Source organism: Diabrotica virgifera, chromosome 8 (assembly GCF_917563875.1).
Source record: "Diabrotica virgifera virgifera chromosome 8, PGI_DIABVI_V3a".
Taxonomy (NCBI): Eukaryota; Metazoa; Arthropoda; class Insecta; order Coleoptera; family Chrysomelidae; genus Diabrotica; species Diabrotica virgifera.
The window spans coordinates 24,962,629-24,981,910 of NC_065450.1; the positions used below are offsets into that span (position 1 = coordinate 24,962,629).

General features: G+C 35.2%; 2 protein-coding genes across 2 annotated transcripts in view; both read right to left on the minus strand.

Moving 5' to 3' along the window:
* LOC126890693 (uncharacterized) overlaps positions 1-19,282 on the minus strand; it is a 233,973-nt gene that overhangs the window by 121,453 nt on the left and 93,238 nt on the right. The window lies entirely within an intron of this gene.
* Positions 4,646-19,282, minus strand: part of LOC126890695 (zinc finger protein 664-like) — a 76,750-nt gene continuing 62,113 nt past the window's right edge. The window contains exon 2 of the mRNA XM_050659844.1: positions 4,646-6,772. Coding sequence (XP_050515801.1) covers positions 5,379-6,772 — 1,394 coding nt within the window. The 3' untranslated portion in view covers positions 4,646-5,378. The remainder of the gene's footprint in view (positions 6,773-19,282) is intronic.

Genomic DNA, 19,282 nt, shown 5'->3' on the forward strand with positions numbered 1-19,282 from the left:
AACAACAGTAATATGATGCCTTGTTTTGAAGCCTCTTACGTAGTTTATTAGGTGTCGAAGGTCAACCTGAACAGTAAACAATGAGACTTCGCCGTCATAAATTGTAAATTTCCTATAATATTCAATATCGGTCAATAAACAGGCAGAAGTTTATTACAGGTGGCCGAGTTTATTACAGCACTGGCCTCGATAATAAGACAGATGTTGGACATTTCTGTGTACAGGCAGTTGGGGCATTTATTTATATATGACCATTACAACGCTAAAAACAGGCAAAGACACGTATTCTTCGATTTCAATTTTCCTCGTTATAACCAAATATGCCTCGTTATGTTATAGTTCAATAGGAATTTCATGGGACACCTAATGTACCTCGTTATAAGGGAAACCTCGTTATACCCGTGTTCGTTATAGAGAGAGTCTACTGTAGATATTGTCATCAGACATATACAAAATGTAATACGCAACATCTTCACGTTTGGCCCCCCTCTAAAAATTGTTATATGGGCGCCCTTGGCTGCAATCAATAGATACAATCAATAAATATCTGAGAAAAACATAGCTTCCGTAACTAAAGAAGATGAAAAAACATGCAACGACAGTTCTGTTCCAGTTCAAGAAGTTAAGAGTCAGGAACCGAAGCTAATTAAGAAAAAGAAAGAAATTGGAGTGCTGCTAAAAGTTGTGTTGGAGCAATATCTTATTTTGGGTTTGTTCAGTTCGCGAACTTTTTTCGTCCTCTACCTACCCTTGGGAAGTTATGATCAAATGCTTAAATGAAATTCCACTAAGAGATCCCATTCTCTACGATCTAGTCCTTAAAAGAACAAGCAGCACTAATGGAGTACAAGGGCTGATGGAACGAGAGCTTTATCTAAAGGTTACAACGCCTTCTAATCTGCTGTTCGTACTCTTGCTAAAGACTACTTGCTAATCAGAAAGCTGAAACAGCTCATGAGGCTAAGTGTTTGTTGAAAGAAATGTCAAACAAAGAAACATTCTTAATGAATGAGTTTTGGGATTTTAGACAAGTGATTTACTGACAACGTACCACGTTGTAAGTAAATCACTACAGAGAGAAGACACTGAACTTTAAACTGTAGTTCAGCTTCTAAATTCACTTTTGGAGTTCTTAAAATCCCAAAGAGATAATTTTGCTTATTACGAGCAGAAGGCCTACGATCTACAATACCTACTCTAAATATTTCGACGAGAGTAAACGAAAGCGAGCAAGAAAATTACATTTTGATGATGCTAATTCCAATGAAGTTTTTCTACAGGGTGAAGAAGAGTAAATTTGGATAAGCTAATTACTGAGCTGAGTCGTTGATTGACAGCGCACGAATCAGTGAACTCAGTATTTGGTTTCTCCAAAACTGAGTGTTAGATACTCAAATAAAGGAGTGTGCTTCAAAACTACATGAAAACTATACTGATGATATTGAAGATGAACTAGTGCAGTTCAAATATTTTATTGCCCAGCTTCAAGACTTGTAAGCTTGAGGTAACACGAGAGCTCTTTCCCGCGGGCAGGTGGCATGGTGTACGGAGTGACGAGGAAGCTGAGCGGGGTGTACCCTTTACCATGGATGAACTTGTCGAGTCATTGGGCGCACTCAAGACGCGCAGGTCCCCCGGTTTGGATCAGATATCATCTGAGGCGGTGAGGTGTCTAGGACGTTTTGGAGCACATGAATGCACTGCTGGAAGCACAGACCTTTCCTGAGCCTTGGAGGACATCGAAGTTGGTACTGCTTCCCAAAGCTGGGGAAAAGTATCGACCCATCTGCCTTCTTCCGTGCGTCGGTAAGCTGTATGAAAGAATGCTGCGGGGACGTATCGATGGCATGATTGAGAGGTCGGGAGGCTTGTCCCCGAGGCAGTTTGGTTTCTGTAAAGGGAGAAGCACGATTGATGCAATCGTGAGTGTATTCGACGCATTGCGCAATACGGGGGATGAACACCGTTGAGCGGCCCTGTTGTTGTTCGATGTTAGGAATGCATTCAATACGCTGCAGTGGATCGAGGTAATAAAGGCAATGGAGGAGAAGGTCCTGGATACCTGATTAACGTGGTAGCGGAATATCTGTCTGAAAGAAGAATTATGGTGGAGAAAGGCACGATCTTGGATGTGACAGCAGGTGTTCCCCAGGGATTTGTCTTGGGCCCGACGCTATGGAATCTGGCATATGACGGGATTCTGAACTGTGAATATGGAGAGGGTACGTCTCCCTTCGCATTCGCAGACGATCTCGCTGTGCTGGTAGTGGCGCGGGACGAGCCAGATCTTAAATACCGGGTACGGAAAGCAGGCGGCGTCGTAAAGAAATGGATGACACAGCACGGACTGAAACTCGCGGCAGAGAAGACCGAGGTCATCATTCTGAAGGGGAAAAGGAACAGGCAAAGTGTGGAACTACAATGTGCAGGAGCGTGTCTAATACCCATGAAACACGTAAAGTTCCTAGGAGTGACGTTGCACCAGAATGGAAAATTGGGGGGAGCACGTGCAGGTGGTGACCCGGAAGGCTGCAAACAGTGCGGCTGCGTTGGGGAGGGTGATGCCCAACATTGGGGGACCCAAATCCGAAAGGAGGAAGGCCTTGCACGGTGTTGTGCAGTCGATCGTCCTCTATGCGGCACCAGTCTGGAATGAGGCGGTAGGGATACGGGCCTACAGGGGGCTCATTACACGAGTGGACAGAACAAGTCTGCTGCGAGTGGCATGCGCCTACAGGACTGTGTCTGCCGCAGCCTTATTGTGGACCATCACTGGATGTGTTCCGCTGCATGTGTTGGTAGTAGAAAGAAAAGAACTGTATGAGAGAAGAGACCTTGAGCTCACTATGGCCGAGAGAAGACAGGAAAGAGAAATGTCATTGAAAGATGGCAGCAAGAATGGAACAACATGGAGCATGTGGCGCAGTGGACAAAGATGTTGCTTCCTAACTTGAAAGCAAATTGGAAAGATTGGATGGACTGTAGTCACAGGCGACTGGACTATTTCCTGACGCAGGTGCTCACAGGTGTTTTAGAGCCTACCTCTCTAGGTTTGGAAAGGCTGACACTGATGAATGTCTATACTGCAGACACCCGGACACTGTTACACATACGATGCTAGAGGGCAACAGATGGATAGTATAAAGAAATAGAGTGGAAAGAGAGACAGGTGTGAATTTTGTGACAGTGCGAGAAATGATTGAGAGAATGATTGAAAATAAAACTGGTTGGACTAGCATACACAACTATATCCGTGTAGTGATCAAGAAGAAAGAAAAGGAGGATAAACAGCTGTACCAACGATAGGGGTGAGAGGGAAATATATTGTGAGTAAGGCAGAGGGAATAAGTTTTGACGAGAGGCGAATAAGTGAGATATATTGTATGAGACAGATTGTGGGAAAGCAGCTCTAATTATAACTATTTATAATGGGAAATAAGCCACAATATTATTAAAAAATGATTTTTATTAACGTTTCGACGCCCAAATCGGGTGCCGTTGTCAAAATACAAAATACTACTAACATAAACAAAAATGTTGCCAAAAATTGTAAAAATGCCACAAGAAAATAGCTTCAGAACAACATTAAGCTCTAATTAAAAAAAAGCCCAATCTTGGGACAAAAACAGGGGGAACGGGGATAATGAAGGGCCTCCTTGCTTACAGTCTGTTGATAAATGAAGGTAAAGTGCTTCGGAAGCGATGTCGACCTTGCAGCGGCCATTCCGCTTTCGGAGCGCTGGAAGAGAGGAGGGTCTGGTTTAGCAGGTAGGCATTCGGCGTAGCCTCGGCGACGAGAGAGCGTTTTAAAGCACCTCGGGAACTATCGCTGGTACTACGAAGAATGAATCCTGCACTAAGGCCAGTCAGGCGGCGTTTTGGACTGAGGTGTCTTTTGAAGATTCCAGAACACCCTCTTTAAAGACGAAAAGAAAAAAGCTTCAAGACTTGTAGCGAAAACAATTTATTCCTGCTTCACAGTAATTTTGGGTTACTTATCATAACAAACTTGAATCAACGTTTCCAAACGTGTCAGTAGCTTTTAAGATTTATCTAACGGTAATAATTATTACAAATGCAATAGGCGAACGGTCATTTTCAAAAATAAAAATTATTGAAATCGGTCACCGTTCGACCATGGCAAAAAATAGACTAGCATTTCTCTACATTATAGCTATTGAGAATGATTTGCTCGAAAATTTGGAATTTGAAGATATTTTAAGTAAGTAGTTTTGCTCCTCTGAAACTCAGATTACCCACTCCACTGTAAATAGTATTTAAGAAAATTGGAACCTGTAGAAACTAATACATCACAACAATTATGTATAGATCTTCGAAAACTCAAAATATTTTTGTTTTAATTTGTAATATATGTAAACACACAGTTTCTGGACTATTTCTTTGTTTTATTGCTTCAAGCCACACGTTTTACAAAATGAAACAAAAATTTAAGTTTAAAATAGATCTACAAAGTGGCCACTAATATATCTTAGGAATACCGCTCGGAGATGGACGAGTTACCCAAGGTTTTGGAGGGAGAAGGCGGTTTCTTAAGGGCCTCATAGGTTGGGTTGCCTAGGGGCCTCAAAATTCTTAATCCGGGACTGTTAACCCGGCACCTGCCACGTGGGGTGCTACCAGCACCCCATAACACATTTTCATCAAATATTTGGTATTTCAAATTTGTTAACCGTCCTGTGCGTCATAGTAGCTTTCAATAATATTATATAGCATAGATCTGTTTGTGTTTGAAGTGGTTATTTAGTGTCATTCTGAAATTGTAGCTCTAAATTCGAATTGGCGTGTCATCATCTGGCAGTAAAATTTTTTTATGTTTTTGATAAACAGGTCAGATTTACATTTTTTTATTGTAATAACTGATCTAAATTATTAATATATTCTCTATACTCAATAAATTTTAATTTTCTTAGATATTTTACATCACTTCATTTATTATGGGTTGGTACTTGCTAATTTGCTTATAACACCTTTTTAATTTTATTTTTTAACTTTTATAATATATTAGTAGCTAATAAGTTAATAAAACATGTTTTTTATATTCTTGTGTAACTCAACACATTATTTTGTTTATAAACAAGTAGATCACAGAAAATTTTTAAGGGGTGCTGCGAGCACCCCACGTGGCAGTTGATGCCTTGCAAAGCCACGTGGCAGGTGCTGGGTTAAAACTGTTTACATTTGGTCGGATTTTTTGTCCGTTATATGCGAAGTTCATTAAATATAGGTCCGCTCTTTTGAGGTTTTACTGTATTGACAAAACTATTAAGCATCTAGGGGCTGCTTAAGGTTTTTATTCAGTGTTCACTCTCAAATGACTTCTCAAATAGGTACTTCGAGTAAATTGCTTAAAACAAATTTCACACTTGTTTTTGTCCAGTGTGCACCATCGAATGATTTTCCAAATGATTTTTCTGGGAAAACTGCGCCAAACAAATTTCACACTTGTAAGGTTTTTCTTCAGTGTGAATTCTCATAGTATGTCGTTTCAAATTAAATGCTGTAGTAACCTCCTTGAAACAAATTTCACACTTGTAAGCTTTTTGTCCAGTGTGCACTATCGAATGATTTTCCAAATGATTTTTCTGAGAAAACTGCGTCAAACAAATTTCACGCTTGCAAGGTTTTTTTCCAGCGTGAATTCTCATATGTCGTTTCATATTAGTTGTTGTAGTTACCTGCTTCAAACAAATTTCACATTTATAAATTTTTTCTTCAATGTGCACTTTTAAATTACTTGCTGTAGTCAACTGCTTAAAATACTTTTCATACTCGTAAGGTGTTTCCCCAGTGTGCACTCTCAAATGTTTTTTCAAATTACCTGTGTCAGAAAACTGCATAAAACAAATTTTACACTTGTAAGGTTTATCTCCAGAGTGTAATCTCAAATGCCTTTTCAAAGAACCCGCTTCACTAAATTGCTTAAAACAAATCTCACACTTGTAAGGTTTTTCTCCAGTGTGCACTCTCACATGTTTTTTCAAATGACTTGCTGTAAAAAACTGCTTAAAACAAATTTCACACCTGTAAGGTTTTTCTCCAGTGTGCACTCTCAAATGTGTTTTCAAATCAGAGTTAGTAGTACACTGCTTAAAACAAATTTCACACTCATAAGGTTTTTCCCGAGTGTGCACTCTCAAATGTACTTTCAAATAACTTGCATGGCTAAACTGCTTAAAGCAAATTTCACACTTGTACGGTTTTTCTCCAGTGTGGACTCTTAAATGACTATCCAAATGACTTTTCTGGGGAAACTGCTTCAAACAAACTTCACACTTGTAAGGTTTTTCTCCTGTGTGCACTCTCAAATGACATTTCAAATGATATTTCCGGGAAAACTGCTTCAAACAAATTTCACACTGAGGTTTTTCTCCAATGTGTGCTCTCAAATGCAATTTCAAAGAAAGTGCTTCACAAAACCGCTTTTTACAAATTTTACACTTATAAAGATTTTGTTCAGTGTGCACTCTCAAATGAGTTTTCAAATGAATTTTCTGGGAAAACTGCGTCAAACAAATTTCACACTTGTAAGGTTTTTTTCCAGTGTGCATTATCATATGCCGTTTCAAATTAAACTCTGTAATAGCCTGCTTGGAACAAATTTCACATTTGAATGTTTCCTTCTGAGTCCTAACTTTCACATTTTTATTTAATGTTTTTCCTTCAGCGTGTCGACCCATATAATTTCCTTCGTCAGATGAATATTCAGTTACTGTCTCCATAAGTTCCATTTTGTTCTCCTCTTGGGGATAACCTAAAAAATAAACCAACTATAATATAAACATTTGAGTACAAGGCCAAATTAATGTGCAAAAACAAGTCAGTGAGGGTATTTGGCTCCAAATTCCATCCTACTGCATCAATTTACTTGATATTTTCAATGGAAGTAGTAGGCGAGAGGCAGCAACCCCTAAAATGATTATACCGACCACGAAAATCAACTTTCAGGTGAATGATGTCCATTGAAATGTTACATTTAGTGTGCATTTCTTAGAGGAGTCAATTTTATTTTTTTAATGTGTAGGTGGGTTCAGTAGACTGTAGAAGCTTAAGTTCAAGTTTTTGGGGTTGAGGCCCTTGTCCCCCGGCCGCCATCTTGGAAAAAGAGGTGCAAAGGCAGGGCCGCGCCAAGGCTTTCAAGCGCCCCGGGGCAAGAAATTTTAGGCGCCCCTTTCCTCCTCCCTTTGTAGGTAGAAACAAACTACAGTAGACTCTCTCTATAACGAGCACGGGTATTACGAGGTTTCGGTTATAACGAGGTACACTAGATGTCCCATGAAATTCCTATTGAACTATAACACCGCTGTAAAGAGGCATATTTGGTTATAACGAGGGAAAATGAAATCGAAAAATATGTTTCTTAATAATTGAAAATAATTGAAAATATTTTATACACACCCTACTAAATTATGTTAAACAAACGTTTCTGGGCACTACCATAGGCTCGGACGGGGGAAAATGAATGGTTTACCCTTCACAAATTCTACGCCACTGACGGAATTGTTATTTTAGCATATTTTTTTAGATTTTTCAACGTTCTATGAACATAATATACTCGTCATTCGTAACGATAAAATCATTAGTTTTAAAGATATTTGAAGTTAAAAACGAAGGAGCATAATACATTAATCAAAATAACTGTGCCGCTTCATTTTTAACTTCAGATATCTCACTTTGTTGTTATAAATGAAGAGTATATTATTTACATACAAAATATGGAAGAATCGAAAAATTGCACTAAAATAATTTCATTGTAAAATTGATTCATTGTAATAAATAAATAAAATTTTAAATCCTTAAAAAGTAGTTTTATATTTAAAAATATTATTTGCATATTTTAATCCTAATCCTGCATTTTTTTACAAAAATATGTACATTAGGTAAAATGCGCATTTTAAAAAACTTTCTTTGCAATTTATCCGCTCTTTAATTATTAATATTAATAATTTAAATTTACAATATAATAGCTTTACGTGCTTTATTCTTCACAAATTGTTTTATCACATCTTGTTTGTCTAAGTTATTTAGCAAATCTGATTCGATTGAAATGATAGCCAAATTTTGAAGCCGTTCTTGTGACATTGATGATCTTAAATAATTTTTAATTATTTTTAATTTTGAAAATGATCTTTCTGCTGTGGCCACTGAAACGGGCATTGTTAATAATATTCGCAAGGCTATACTAGTATTAGGAAATGCATCATTTAATTTATTTTTATTTAATGTCTCAATTGGAGAGGATATTATCTCTGATTTTAATTCAAAATTTTGCAGAAATTTTAATTCATTAAATAATTCGTTACCGTTAATATCACGTTTATTTTTATTCTTGTCTGTTAAAACGTTTTCAAGATTTTTGCAATAATTGAGTAGCTCTTGGTCTGAATGTGGCGAAATTTTTAAGAGGACATTTAAAAAATTAAAGTTATTTGAAAACTGTGTTAATAATGTAAATATCTCTTCTATAGATTGAATGCTCAAATCTAACATAGCAAAAAAGCAATCAACTTTGAAACGTAATTCCCTGTTTTCTATTATCTCGTCATTATTTTCATAAGTGAATTGCTTTTTTACTTTTCTTGTCCTTAACATTCCGGTAGTCTCAAATTTAGCCTCAACATCTACAGAAGCAGCAACTTCTTTAGCAGCGACTAATAAATCAGAATAAAACCCTTTGTCTGATCTGAACTTTTTTAAAAAATTACTTAATATATCTAAACTTGAACAAGCATGAGAAACGTCAAAATCTTTGGTTTGTAATAGTTTACTCGAAATATTTACATTACTTAATATTATACCATAAAGTTAATAGGCAAATGAACTCAAAATTTTTAATCTTTGTTCCTAAAGCTGTAGCTACATTTTTGCATTATTATCAAATAAGTTATTCGGGTCGCTGGCTGTTTCAAATAGTGAATCATAAATTTCTCCCAGTTGATATCTTAAAGATGCTTAAAGGAGTTACAGCATCAATTCTGCTAGACCACCTAGTGTCTGATAGAGGTTTTACCGTTAAGTTTGGTACATATTTTTTAAAATTGCCCACCGATCTGTTGAAGCTGAGAAAATATTATAAATTTCTTGAATCGTTGAGAAAAAATTTACAGTCGAGATATTACATTTTGAGGCATTTTTTACCACAAGGTTTAATGTGTGATTGCAACAAGGCACAAAGAAAGCTCTTGAGTTGATGTCAAGATTTTTTTTGTACCCCATTATGCTTTCCCCGCATGTTAGCACCATTATCGTATCCTTGTCCGCGTAAATCGTCCATTTTTAAACCATACTGCTCCACTGTCGATATTAGGAATGTTGTTAGCCCTTTCCCTGTCGTATCTGTCGTAGGGCAAAAAGTTAAAAAATGTTTCTCAACGCAACACTGTGTTTCAGTTAAACCAGCATTTAAATTCACGAATCGAATGCATACCGAAATTTGCTCCTGGTGACTAATATCGGGTGTACAGTCAAGGATAATAGAAAAATATTTATATTTTTTAACTCTATTCAAAATTTCTACTCTTAAATTATTGCCTATTAAATTTATTATTTCATTTTGAATTTTATCCCCTAAATAATGAGGCATTTTTTTATTGTCACCCGCATTCCCTTGCACTTTTTTAGTATGTTCAGCCATTACTGGGTCAAATTTGGATATCATTTCAATACATTTTAAAAAATTGCTATTATTATATTTTTCGAATAATTTATTACTTGAACCACGAAAAGCTAGATTTTGCTCAGACAAAAATTGTACTGTATAAAATATTCTTTCAATAATTGCAGACCAATATTTTGTTTCTGCGTTCAATAAAAATGTCGGCTTGTACAATTTATGGTTGTATTCGATTTTAGACGAGTGTCTAAATCAGACAATTTTTTTAAATTTTCGAAATGTATTTTGCTGTTTTCATGAACATTTAAACGTTTACCTACTTATATGTTTCCAATCATTAAAACCAGCCGTATCACTAAATCTTGTAACTTTTGATGAATTATTAGAAAATAATCTGCAGCAGAAACAAAATTCTGCATTTTTTGATTTAGAATACATCAGCCATTGGCGTTTAATTTTTTCTAAATTTGAAAGAGTTCGAGTAAAAAAGACCGATGAAAACTTTCGGTCTGATGTATCCCTAACATAATTATCACACTCGTTTTGATACCGAGAAGATCCATTTTCTACTAAGTGTTCAATTTGAGATGAAGTTAAATTATTTGGCCACAAGCCAGGATCTTCAGGGATAACAAAGCTTTCAAATTGAAGATTACTTATTTCTATGTCTCCTTCTGATTTTAAGACTGGCTGTAAATTTGATATATCTCTACTACTAATATCATCTTCAGGGTCTATGATGATATTTTTTTATGTAGAGGGCTGCGACTGCGTTGTATCTATCTGTGCATTAACATTAGTTGCTAATGTTGTTCTGCACTTTGATAAGGCGGACGTCGATGGTTCATGCGGATGTGGTTTAGACAAGAATTGAGTTATTTTCCCATAGTGTTTCTCTAAATTTTCTTCGCGTTTTCTTTTATCAATAAGATTTTGATGTCCGGAAAATTTCTTCTTTCGTTTTTCTGAGGACATCTACCAAAAAATCGAATGTTTAAGAAAGGTAAATAGTCGAGCAAGGTAGTAATTTTTTTTTTGTTTGAAAGATTAGGTATTTTTCTTTAGCCTTCGGATAACCAATATGAGATTTTGTAACTTCAAACGGCTGTAACTTTTTTATGTACACATTTGTACTTAGGTAATTTAGGTTCAATCGAACTATTTCTAGTCTCAGAATCTGTGATTTAATTTATGACCTGCCCTTTTGTTACATCCTGTATAATGAATTCAAGTTTTAGTGAGCTAATAGAAATTGAGAAATCGCTCATAGGACTTGTGGAAAAATATGTGTATTTCTTTGCAACCAAACATGCGAGCTACTCAGACGAATAAGTTTAGGTTGGGCTGCATTCGGAAAAATGAGAGACGTATTTAAAACAAATATATACCGATCCATTTAAAAAGGAAAGCTTTTAACCAGTGCGCTTTACCAATCCTCACATACGAAGCATAAACCTTCACTGTAACAAAAACAACTTCAGTCGAGAAATTGGGAAGAATACAACGAAAGATGGAGAGATCAATGCTTGGAATAAGCGTAAGAAATAGAGTAAGAAACGAAGAAGTTCGTAGACGAACCGGAGTGGAAGATATTATCGAATATATTACAATAGACTACTTCATAGAAATTTGGGTGGTACGAAAATTGGTTGTTGTTGAGAGAGATGAATGAGAAATGGATTTATTTTTAAATTTTTTATTTTTGAACACTAAGCTTTTTTAACATTATTTAATCATAAGATTTTTCAATAGATTATTATAAGTAGATCAGTAGGTATAAAATTTTTTTCGGTAACCTGTCGGCGCGGCGCCTTTTCAATCACGGCGCCGGGGGGCGCCGCCCCTCTTCGCCCTTATGGACGGCGCGGGCCTGTGCAAAGGGCTTTCGCGCTGTATCTCGTAAACTAGCTATCCTACAGAAAATTTAATTTTATATAAAATGAAGCAAATTAAATTTTCAACAATTTTATATCTATTACTTTTTATCGTGAAGTGACCAACAACAAAGTTATAAACAAAAATAAGAGAAAATTTTGTAAGAAATTTCCTTTTGGAGGTTATAACTTTTTTTACGTTCATTTCACAATAAAATAACATCATAGCGATTTTGTAGAGGATTTTTCAATAAACAATTTTCAAAATAACGTTGTTTAATTTTATTTATTATCTAGGTTTTACAGCGCTCCAAACTTGACCAGATTCTCGAATTCTCGTAGAAAAATAATGTTTTTCTATCTATATATTAGAATATCGGATTATATATCTATATATTATAATATCCGGTCCCAGAATATGTGATTAAATTTATGACCTGTATTTTTGTTACACCCTGTATATATCTACATACTTCGTCTAATTTACTAACTGTTGCGCGTCATCCGCGTCATAGCCTGTGACGTCGCATGATACCAATACGAAATATTTAGGCGGTAGGTGTGTTCTTTTTTAGAATCACTTTGCCGAGTACACTGGAATTACAGCCACTAGACATATTTTATTATATACGCGTAGAAATAATATTTGAAGATTTCTATTAATGTTAACCTAAAGAAATACACAATAATATGTTTCATTTAATTTGTATAAATGGAATATAAAGCGTTTTTATGAAGCAGATTTGTTCGGATCACACTGTAACTGTAATCGAACGAAGGTGACATTTTAGAATAAATTGGTAACATTTATTTGACAGTTGCGGTGATGACACTTCATATTTGTTTATATTCTTTACTATAAGTATCTGTTTTATTTATTATATTTACTGTTTTTATTATTTACTTTACTATATAAAAAGATCCTCTAATATAAAAATATAAATTTCACCTAATTTTATAACGACTTGGAATAATCGAGGTATCTGACAACTTTTTTAGTTGTTATTGTAGACATACTTATACAAAGAAACCTACCGGCAGGGATGGGCGGTGTCGATAATGTCATGTCGGCAATTCGATTGTCGACATGTCGACAATCATGTCGATGTCGAGTGATTTAAAGTTGTTGCCAATGTCGACAATGTCGAGTATGTCGACAATTAGCAAACGATCAGAATGACGTTCCGTGCGCACTAATTTGAAATTTTAGGTTAATCTGGCTGCGCTGACTTATTGAAAAAGTATGCATTAATGTTTCAACAAGTTGCAAAGAGACCAAATAATCTCAAACTTTTGAAACTTTTAACCTCACTATTAACTTGCGATTGTCAAATTCATAGGATATTCCATAATTGTTTGATTGCAGGTTTTTCAAGTGTAAATGAATTTTAAATAGATTCATATAGAGACAATTTATTATGTGCAAACCTCATGATAGAGTAATGCAATGTAATGAATCTAAAATATTACCATATAGATGCAAAACCAGAAAAAACCAGCAAAACAAATTTTCATAGATTTTTAATTTTCTATCGTTACTCGTAAACTCGTAACATTTACAGAAAGGTTTAAAAAAATTAAAAATAAACGTAAACCTAAACGTCAGTAAACGAGGTAAGATTCAAAACCACAATCAAACATATCTCAGTACATTGAAACCTTACCTTGTTTCCTAACATTTCGTTTACTTTTTTTTAAATTTTACTAACTCTTTATTATAATAATTATAGTATAATAATTACTGAAACAGTGTTGAATCTCTTCGTGCTTTGGCAGAGACTGCATAATAAAAACATTACAACATTTTGCGGTTTTGCTAATTTTTAACCAAAGAAAACATTTAACCAATAATACATCAAATAGTTGTACTTTCCCCGTCCATATCTACAATTTCTTCCTCGTCCAGGTCATAACTATTTTTATCAGGATACTCTCCCTTTAATGAAACATAAATATGTACCAATTTCTTGGAATTAGTGAACGTTAATCTATTTCTTATCAGACTGTGAATGTGTCCCCAATTTGAAAAGAGTCTCTCGATTTGAGCTGAGGAGGCTGGCATTTTTAGAAGTCTGAGAGCCATTTTAGCAAGAATTGGGCATTCCAGTTTGACCACTCGCCAAAATACTAGAGGCTTTTCAACTCCTTTTTCCCAAAGTGTTGAGAATATTCCTGAAATTGTAAACCTAATATATTAAAAATCAAAAGAGCGATAATTTTGTCTGAAAGACTTACCCGATTTAGTGTTAAATTTGTCCCATTCTTCTATGCCCTGATTGCACAACTTTCTGAGTAAGAACTGAGTTATTATACCAGTGTGCTCTGACGTAAGCTTGGAATTTTCATATTTCGGATGCAGATAGTACGCAGTTAATGCGTACACGTTTAACGTCATTTGTTGTCTGTGTTTCAATTTTTCTTTAAGGTTATCTGGCAGATTCAAATTGAGCCACAGATGAACGGCATCTGCTACAGATGTGTCAGATTTCTGACAAACATTGATCAGATTACAAATGGGTTCATAAATTTCTATGTTCTGTTGAATCTCATCCACAAATTCATCGTTGAAGATTAATTCCTTGACTTTCGGCTTAATCTTTTTTTTTCGTTACAGCGGCTACTTGTTTCATATATACCAGATTTTCTAGGAGACTTTCGAAAGAATCTCGGTAAGAGCACCATCTTGTTTCGGCCGGCAATTTGATTCTGCGCCCTCCCTTATCAACTATCATTTTTTCTAAATCTGGTTGCTTAAATTCTTTGAGGACAATGACCACATTGTCGACTAACTTTTTATCCAGCACGTCTTTGGCTAAAAGGTTGCCGGTGTGGCTACTGCACGTAGAGTGCCACATGTTGTGCTTGAGGAGGGATCCCATTTTAATCATTGCACTAGCATTATCCGAAACTATACCGTACGCATCTACATCGTATTTTTCTTTTGCAATTTTTTTAGATTCTGTTATTATTTCGGCAAGTTTTTCTCCAGTCTCAGACTCCGTGGTTAAATCCCAAGCATCAAGAAAGGCATTTTTTCCGTCTGCACTATGCAACATTGTCACAACCGTTTTAGAATTAGTAGATGAGTTTTTCCAACCGTCACACAAAATGACTGACTCGGTTTCCACTTTTTTACGTGAAATCTCAATACAGTCTTCATAGCACTTATTTAAAAGCGATGTACAAAGTTTTTTCCGGTCAGGAATTTTGTCTAAATAAGCAGGACGGATCGTTTTTATAAAATTTTTTTAGAGAGGTGATTCTACCACAGTAAATGGTAAGTTACAGCCGAATATAAATTTGGCTAGTGCAGTGCTTATCTTCTCCTCTTCATACTCTTGTAATATGTCCATATAGTCGGTGATTTTCTTTGATTTTTTGGCTGGTCTAGCTTGAGATGTAGCGAATAAATTTCTTTTATTCGTGCTTGTGTAGCTTGTGCTGGAGGAAGTTGGAGTACTTAAGTTAGTCAAATTACTACTCTCAGTATCAGTAGTTGATAACATCATATTTTCAACAATACTATGAGTGCCTTGAATTGCTACACCATTGTTTTCTTCCAATTCCAATAAGGCGGCATCGGTATCTAATGAATTTTCTATAATTCCATCTAGCATGTTTTCAGGTGAAGTTCCAGTCACAATAGCTAGCGAACCATCTTCCATAACTTCGTAACTACCGTTCGTTGTATTCTAAAATTCAAAATAAAAAGAAACTCTAAGGTGACTAAATATGAAGGGCGGATCTACGGACACCCTGTATACAGAAGTTGGCATAGATACAGCGTTTTGTACTTAATTCAATAGGCCAATCCGTTTTTTGCCGTAAAATACTAAACTTGGTGTTTTTTAAATGGGACACCCTGTATATAGAGATGCAACAACGTGAAAACCTCAGAATACAAATTCTGGGGTGAAAACTGATGCAATTTATGTCCCCTTCCGAATTCGAATTAAATAGTAATCAAGAAATCTACAATAATATATAGTGCGTTATTTTCACTTCTTGCCGTTAGATGGCTATACGGTTTTTGACGCCATGTTTTCTCCAATATACTACTACCGAAATGGTGATCCATGCGTTGTTGAGTTATGCGGCTCCGAACACATTTTACGATTCATTTTTATATTATAGATAAATGTAATTTCAAAAAGTTCCCCCCAAAATTTTTTCTAGATCCGCCCCTGCTAAATATGTAGTAGAACATACGTCCTATATACTCACTTGTGGATTAACTGTAGGTGTAAAACCTGTGTCTGAGCCAGTATTTTCGTATATCGAAACATGCGACATTTCATTATTGGATTGATTACCATTGCCACGATCTAACTTGCAGACGTTTCTTAAAATGAAAGTACGGGACGGGGTTAGTTATCAGCCGATACAAATATCAATTTCAGAGAATAAATCTCTATAGCTATCCAGCTAAAATTAATTAAAATATTTCTTCTTACCTGTGACTTTGCAATCTTGCTGCAGCTGTATTTTTTATCACATTTCCACATACACAACATTTAGCCGCGTGCTTTCCTTCTATCTTTAATACTTTGAATGATAATATATCATAGTTTTTATTCAGTTTTCTGCCACTCATTTTGATTCTGATCAGATCAGATCACATTCAAAGTTTACAACTGAATAATTTCATAACATAACCTCACCTTTTTCCATTATGGACACGTTGCTGACATTGTCGACATTGTTGACACGTTCTCGACATTGTCGACACGTCTGTGTCGACAATTAAAGTCGACGTGTCGATGCCCATCTCTGCCTACCGGCTTTTTGCCAAGAGTTCGGAGCCGTTTTTTAATTATTAACAATGCAGTGCAAAAACGCTTGCACTGCAAATCTTAAAAGATTATAACTTAATTATTGTTCTCTATTTCTTAAGTTTTTACTTATTTACATTGAATATTAATTTGTTTTGTTGTATAATCCACGTTTACAATAATTATGTGATATATTTGATTTAAAATGGATTCAGGATCTTTTTATACTTTGGCAACTATGTCAACTTACGATCTCTGGCGTAGATAATGACGTGCAACGGTAAGTAAATTAGATGGACTGTCGGTTATATTTGGTTCTTGGGACATCAAAGTATATTTTTTAGACATTCCCTGGATATAGTCACTGATGTGACATACCTCCGATTTGTTTTTTCATGAGTTTTGTAAGAGAGACTAAAAACTTTTTTTATAGTCACCTCCTGTTTTCATATATTTTTTGACATGTTTTGTAGTAAATTCAACTATCTATTTACTACAAAACATGTCAAAATTTACATGTGAAAGCAGATGATCCTAAAAATGGTTTTTCGTCTCCTACAAAATTCATGAAAAAGCAGATAGGAGAATTATTGTACCGGGTGTCCCAATAAGAATGGCTCTCGGCCATATCTCAGGAACCGTTTATAGTAGAGCTGTGAAATAAAAAATTTTATAACAAAAGTTGCCTCAGGAAAAGCCTGGAAATTATTTTCATAATTGTGGGTCCACCGCTAGAGGGCGTAATTGAATATCAAAAATAAAAAAATCTAAATTTTACAAAATTTTCCTAATGAAGGGGCACTGGAAATCCGATTATTGTATTCTTCATCAAATTCTGCGCATATTTGGTTTAACAAGTTTAACTCAACCTTTGCAAATAAGAGGTGGGGGTGAGTGGGAACCTTGTTTTGTAAAAATGGCTGTAAGTCCGGTTCTGCTAAATCAAATTTTGAAAACTGGGTCTTGTTGAAGACAGATCTTTTTCTTCAATGTAATCGTGATAATTTTGAACCATCCTAATAAGTAATAAGCCAGCTGGGAGGCGTTATTTAATTTTTTTCAGAAATCTAGTTTTCTTTGGAAAATATTAAATATAAGTATGCATTTTTAATCATACTTTATAAAATTAGATTAAATTAGCAATAGAATAGCGAAAACCGCATGTCGATACGTTTTTTCTATCTCAAGATATCTCGAGAAACGTGTAAATTTTATACATAACTGTTGCTATCACCGGTAAACTAAGTTAATGAAAAGTTGTGTGCTGTGGAAAAAAACAAAATAACATTTTCCAGATGTCAACGTATAAAAATATAATTAATTAAAACAACAATATAAAGAGAAACAATACTATTAAAATTAAATATAACACAGAACAAAAAGAACTACTTAGTGACGACCTAAATATTCAAATTGTTGCCCATCATACACTACTCTAGAATACAATATCCAGAGAATACCAAACGCCATTCAAAGCATATCGAGAGCAGAAATTGAGACTGCTGTTCAATCTACTCTTGAAAGAGTAAATGTTTGCAACGGAAATGATGGGCAAAAATTTGAACGTTTATGTCATCACTAAATAGTTGTTTTTATTTCTTTGTAATAGGGCTTTTCAACGCTTTTCATTTGTTTCGAGCCTCTGTCATGCCGTATAATCCGTGTATAATATTAATATACGAGATATGAACGAGGCTCGAAACAAATGAGAAGCGTTGAAAAGACCTAATATACGTTGACAGCTGGAAAATGTTTCTTTGTTGTTTCCATAGCACACTACTTTTAATGAATTATTTCGTTTACCGGTGACAGCAACAGTTATGTTTTTAAATTTACACGTTTTGTAAGATATCTCGAGATATAAAAAAGGTATTAACATGCAGTTTTCGCTATTCTGTTGCTAATTTTGTCTAATTTTGTAATATGGTATTAAAAATGCATGTTTGTATTTAATATTTTCCAAGGAACACTAGATTTCTGAAAAAAATTAATTACCGCCTTCTAGCTGGCATATTACTCAGTAAGTTGGTTCGAAATCATAACTTTTACATTGACGAAAAAGATCTGTCTTCAATAAGACCAAGTTTGCAAAATTTGATTAAGCAGAACCGGACTCACAGCCAGTTTTTCATAACAAGGTTCCCACTCACCCCCACCTCTTATTTCCAAAGGTAGACCTAAACTTGTCAAATCAAATATGCGTAGAATTTTATGAAGAATACGACGATCGAATTTCCAGTGCCCCTTCATTAGGAAAATTTTGTAAAATTTAGATTTTTTAATTTTTGATATTCAATTACGCCCTCTAGCGGTGGTCCCACAATTATGAAAATAATTTCCAGGCTTTTCCTGAGGCAACTTTTGTTTTAAAATTTTTTATTTCAAAGCTCTACTACAAACGGTTCCTGAGATATGGCCGAGAGCCATTCTTATTGGGACACCCGGTACATTACAATTCTCTGATGTTTGGGAAAAAGGGCTTAAGTCAGAATTATTGCACATCGATAATGTTTTGATGATTTCTACAGTACTGTAGTAGATTCTACTGTACATACAGTTTACATCTACAACAGTTTTTTTCTGGTCCAGAAATCATCAAAACATTATCAATGTGCAATTCTGACTTAAACCCTTTTTGCCAAACATAAAAAAACAATCTGGTCATAACTGACCAATGAGCAATTTTAATTTAACCTAAATTACTACTGTTTCTTAAAATGAAGAGCTTACCCCATAGCCTCTCTTATATAATCTAACAAGATCATGCACTATTCTAACATACACAGGCACAGCACACAAGCACTATGCTCCGTTTTTCACTATCACGTATCACTCAAACTAATTCAAAACGCTTTGTCCTCTTCAATCTTCTAGTTTGCCCAGTAGTATCGAGGAGCTGGATTTCCTCAATATTCTTGAACTTATGAAGTTGTTGCTCGTAATTAATAACTTATTATGCATGGACAATGTGGACTTTCTTCCAACTAGCCAATACACTTTTTATA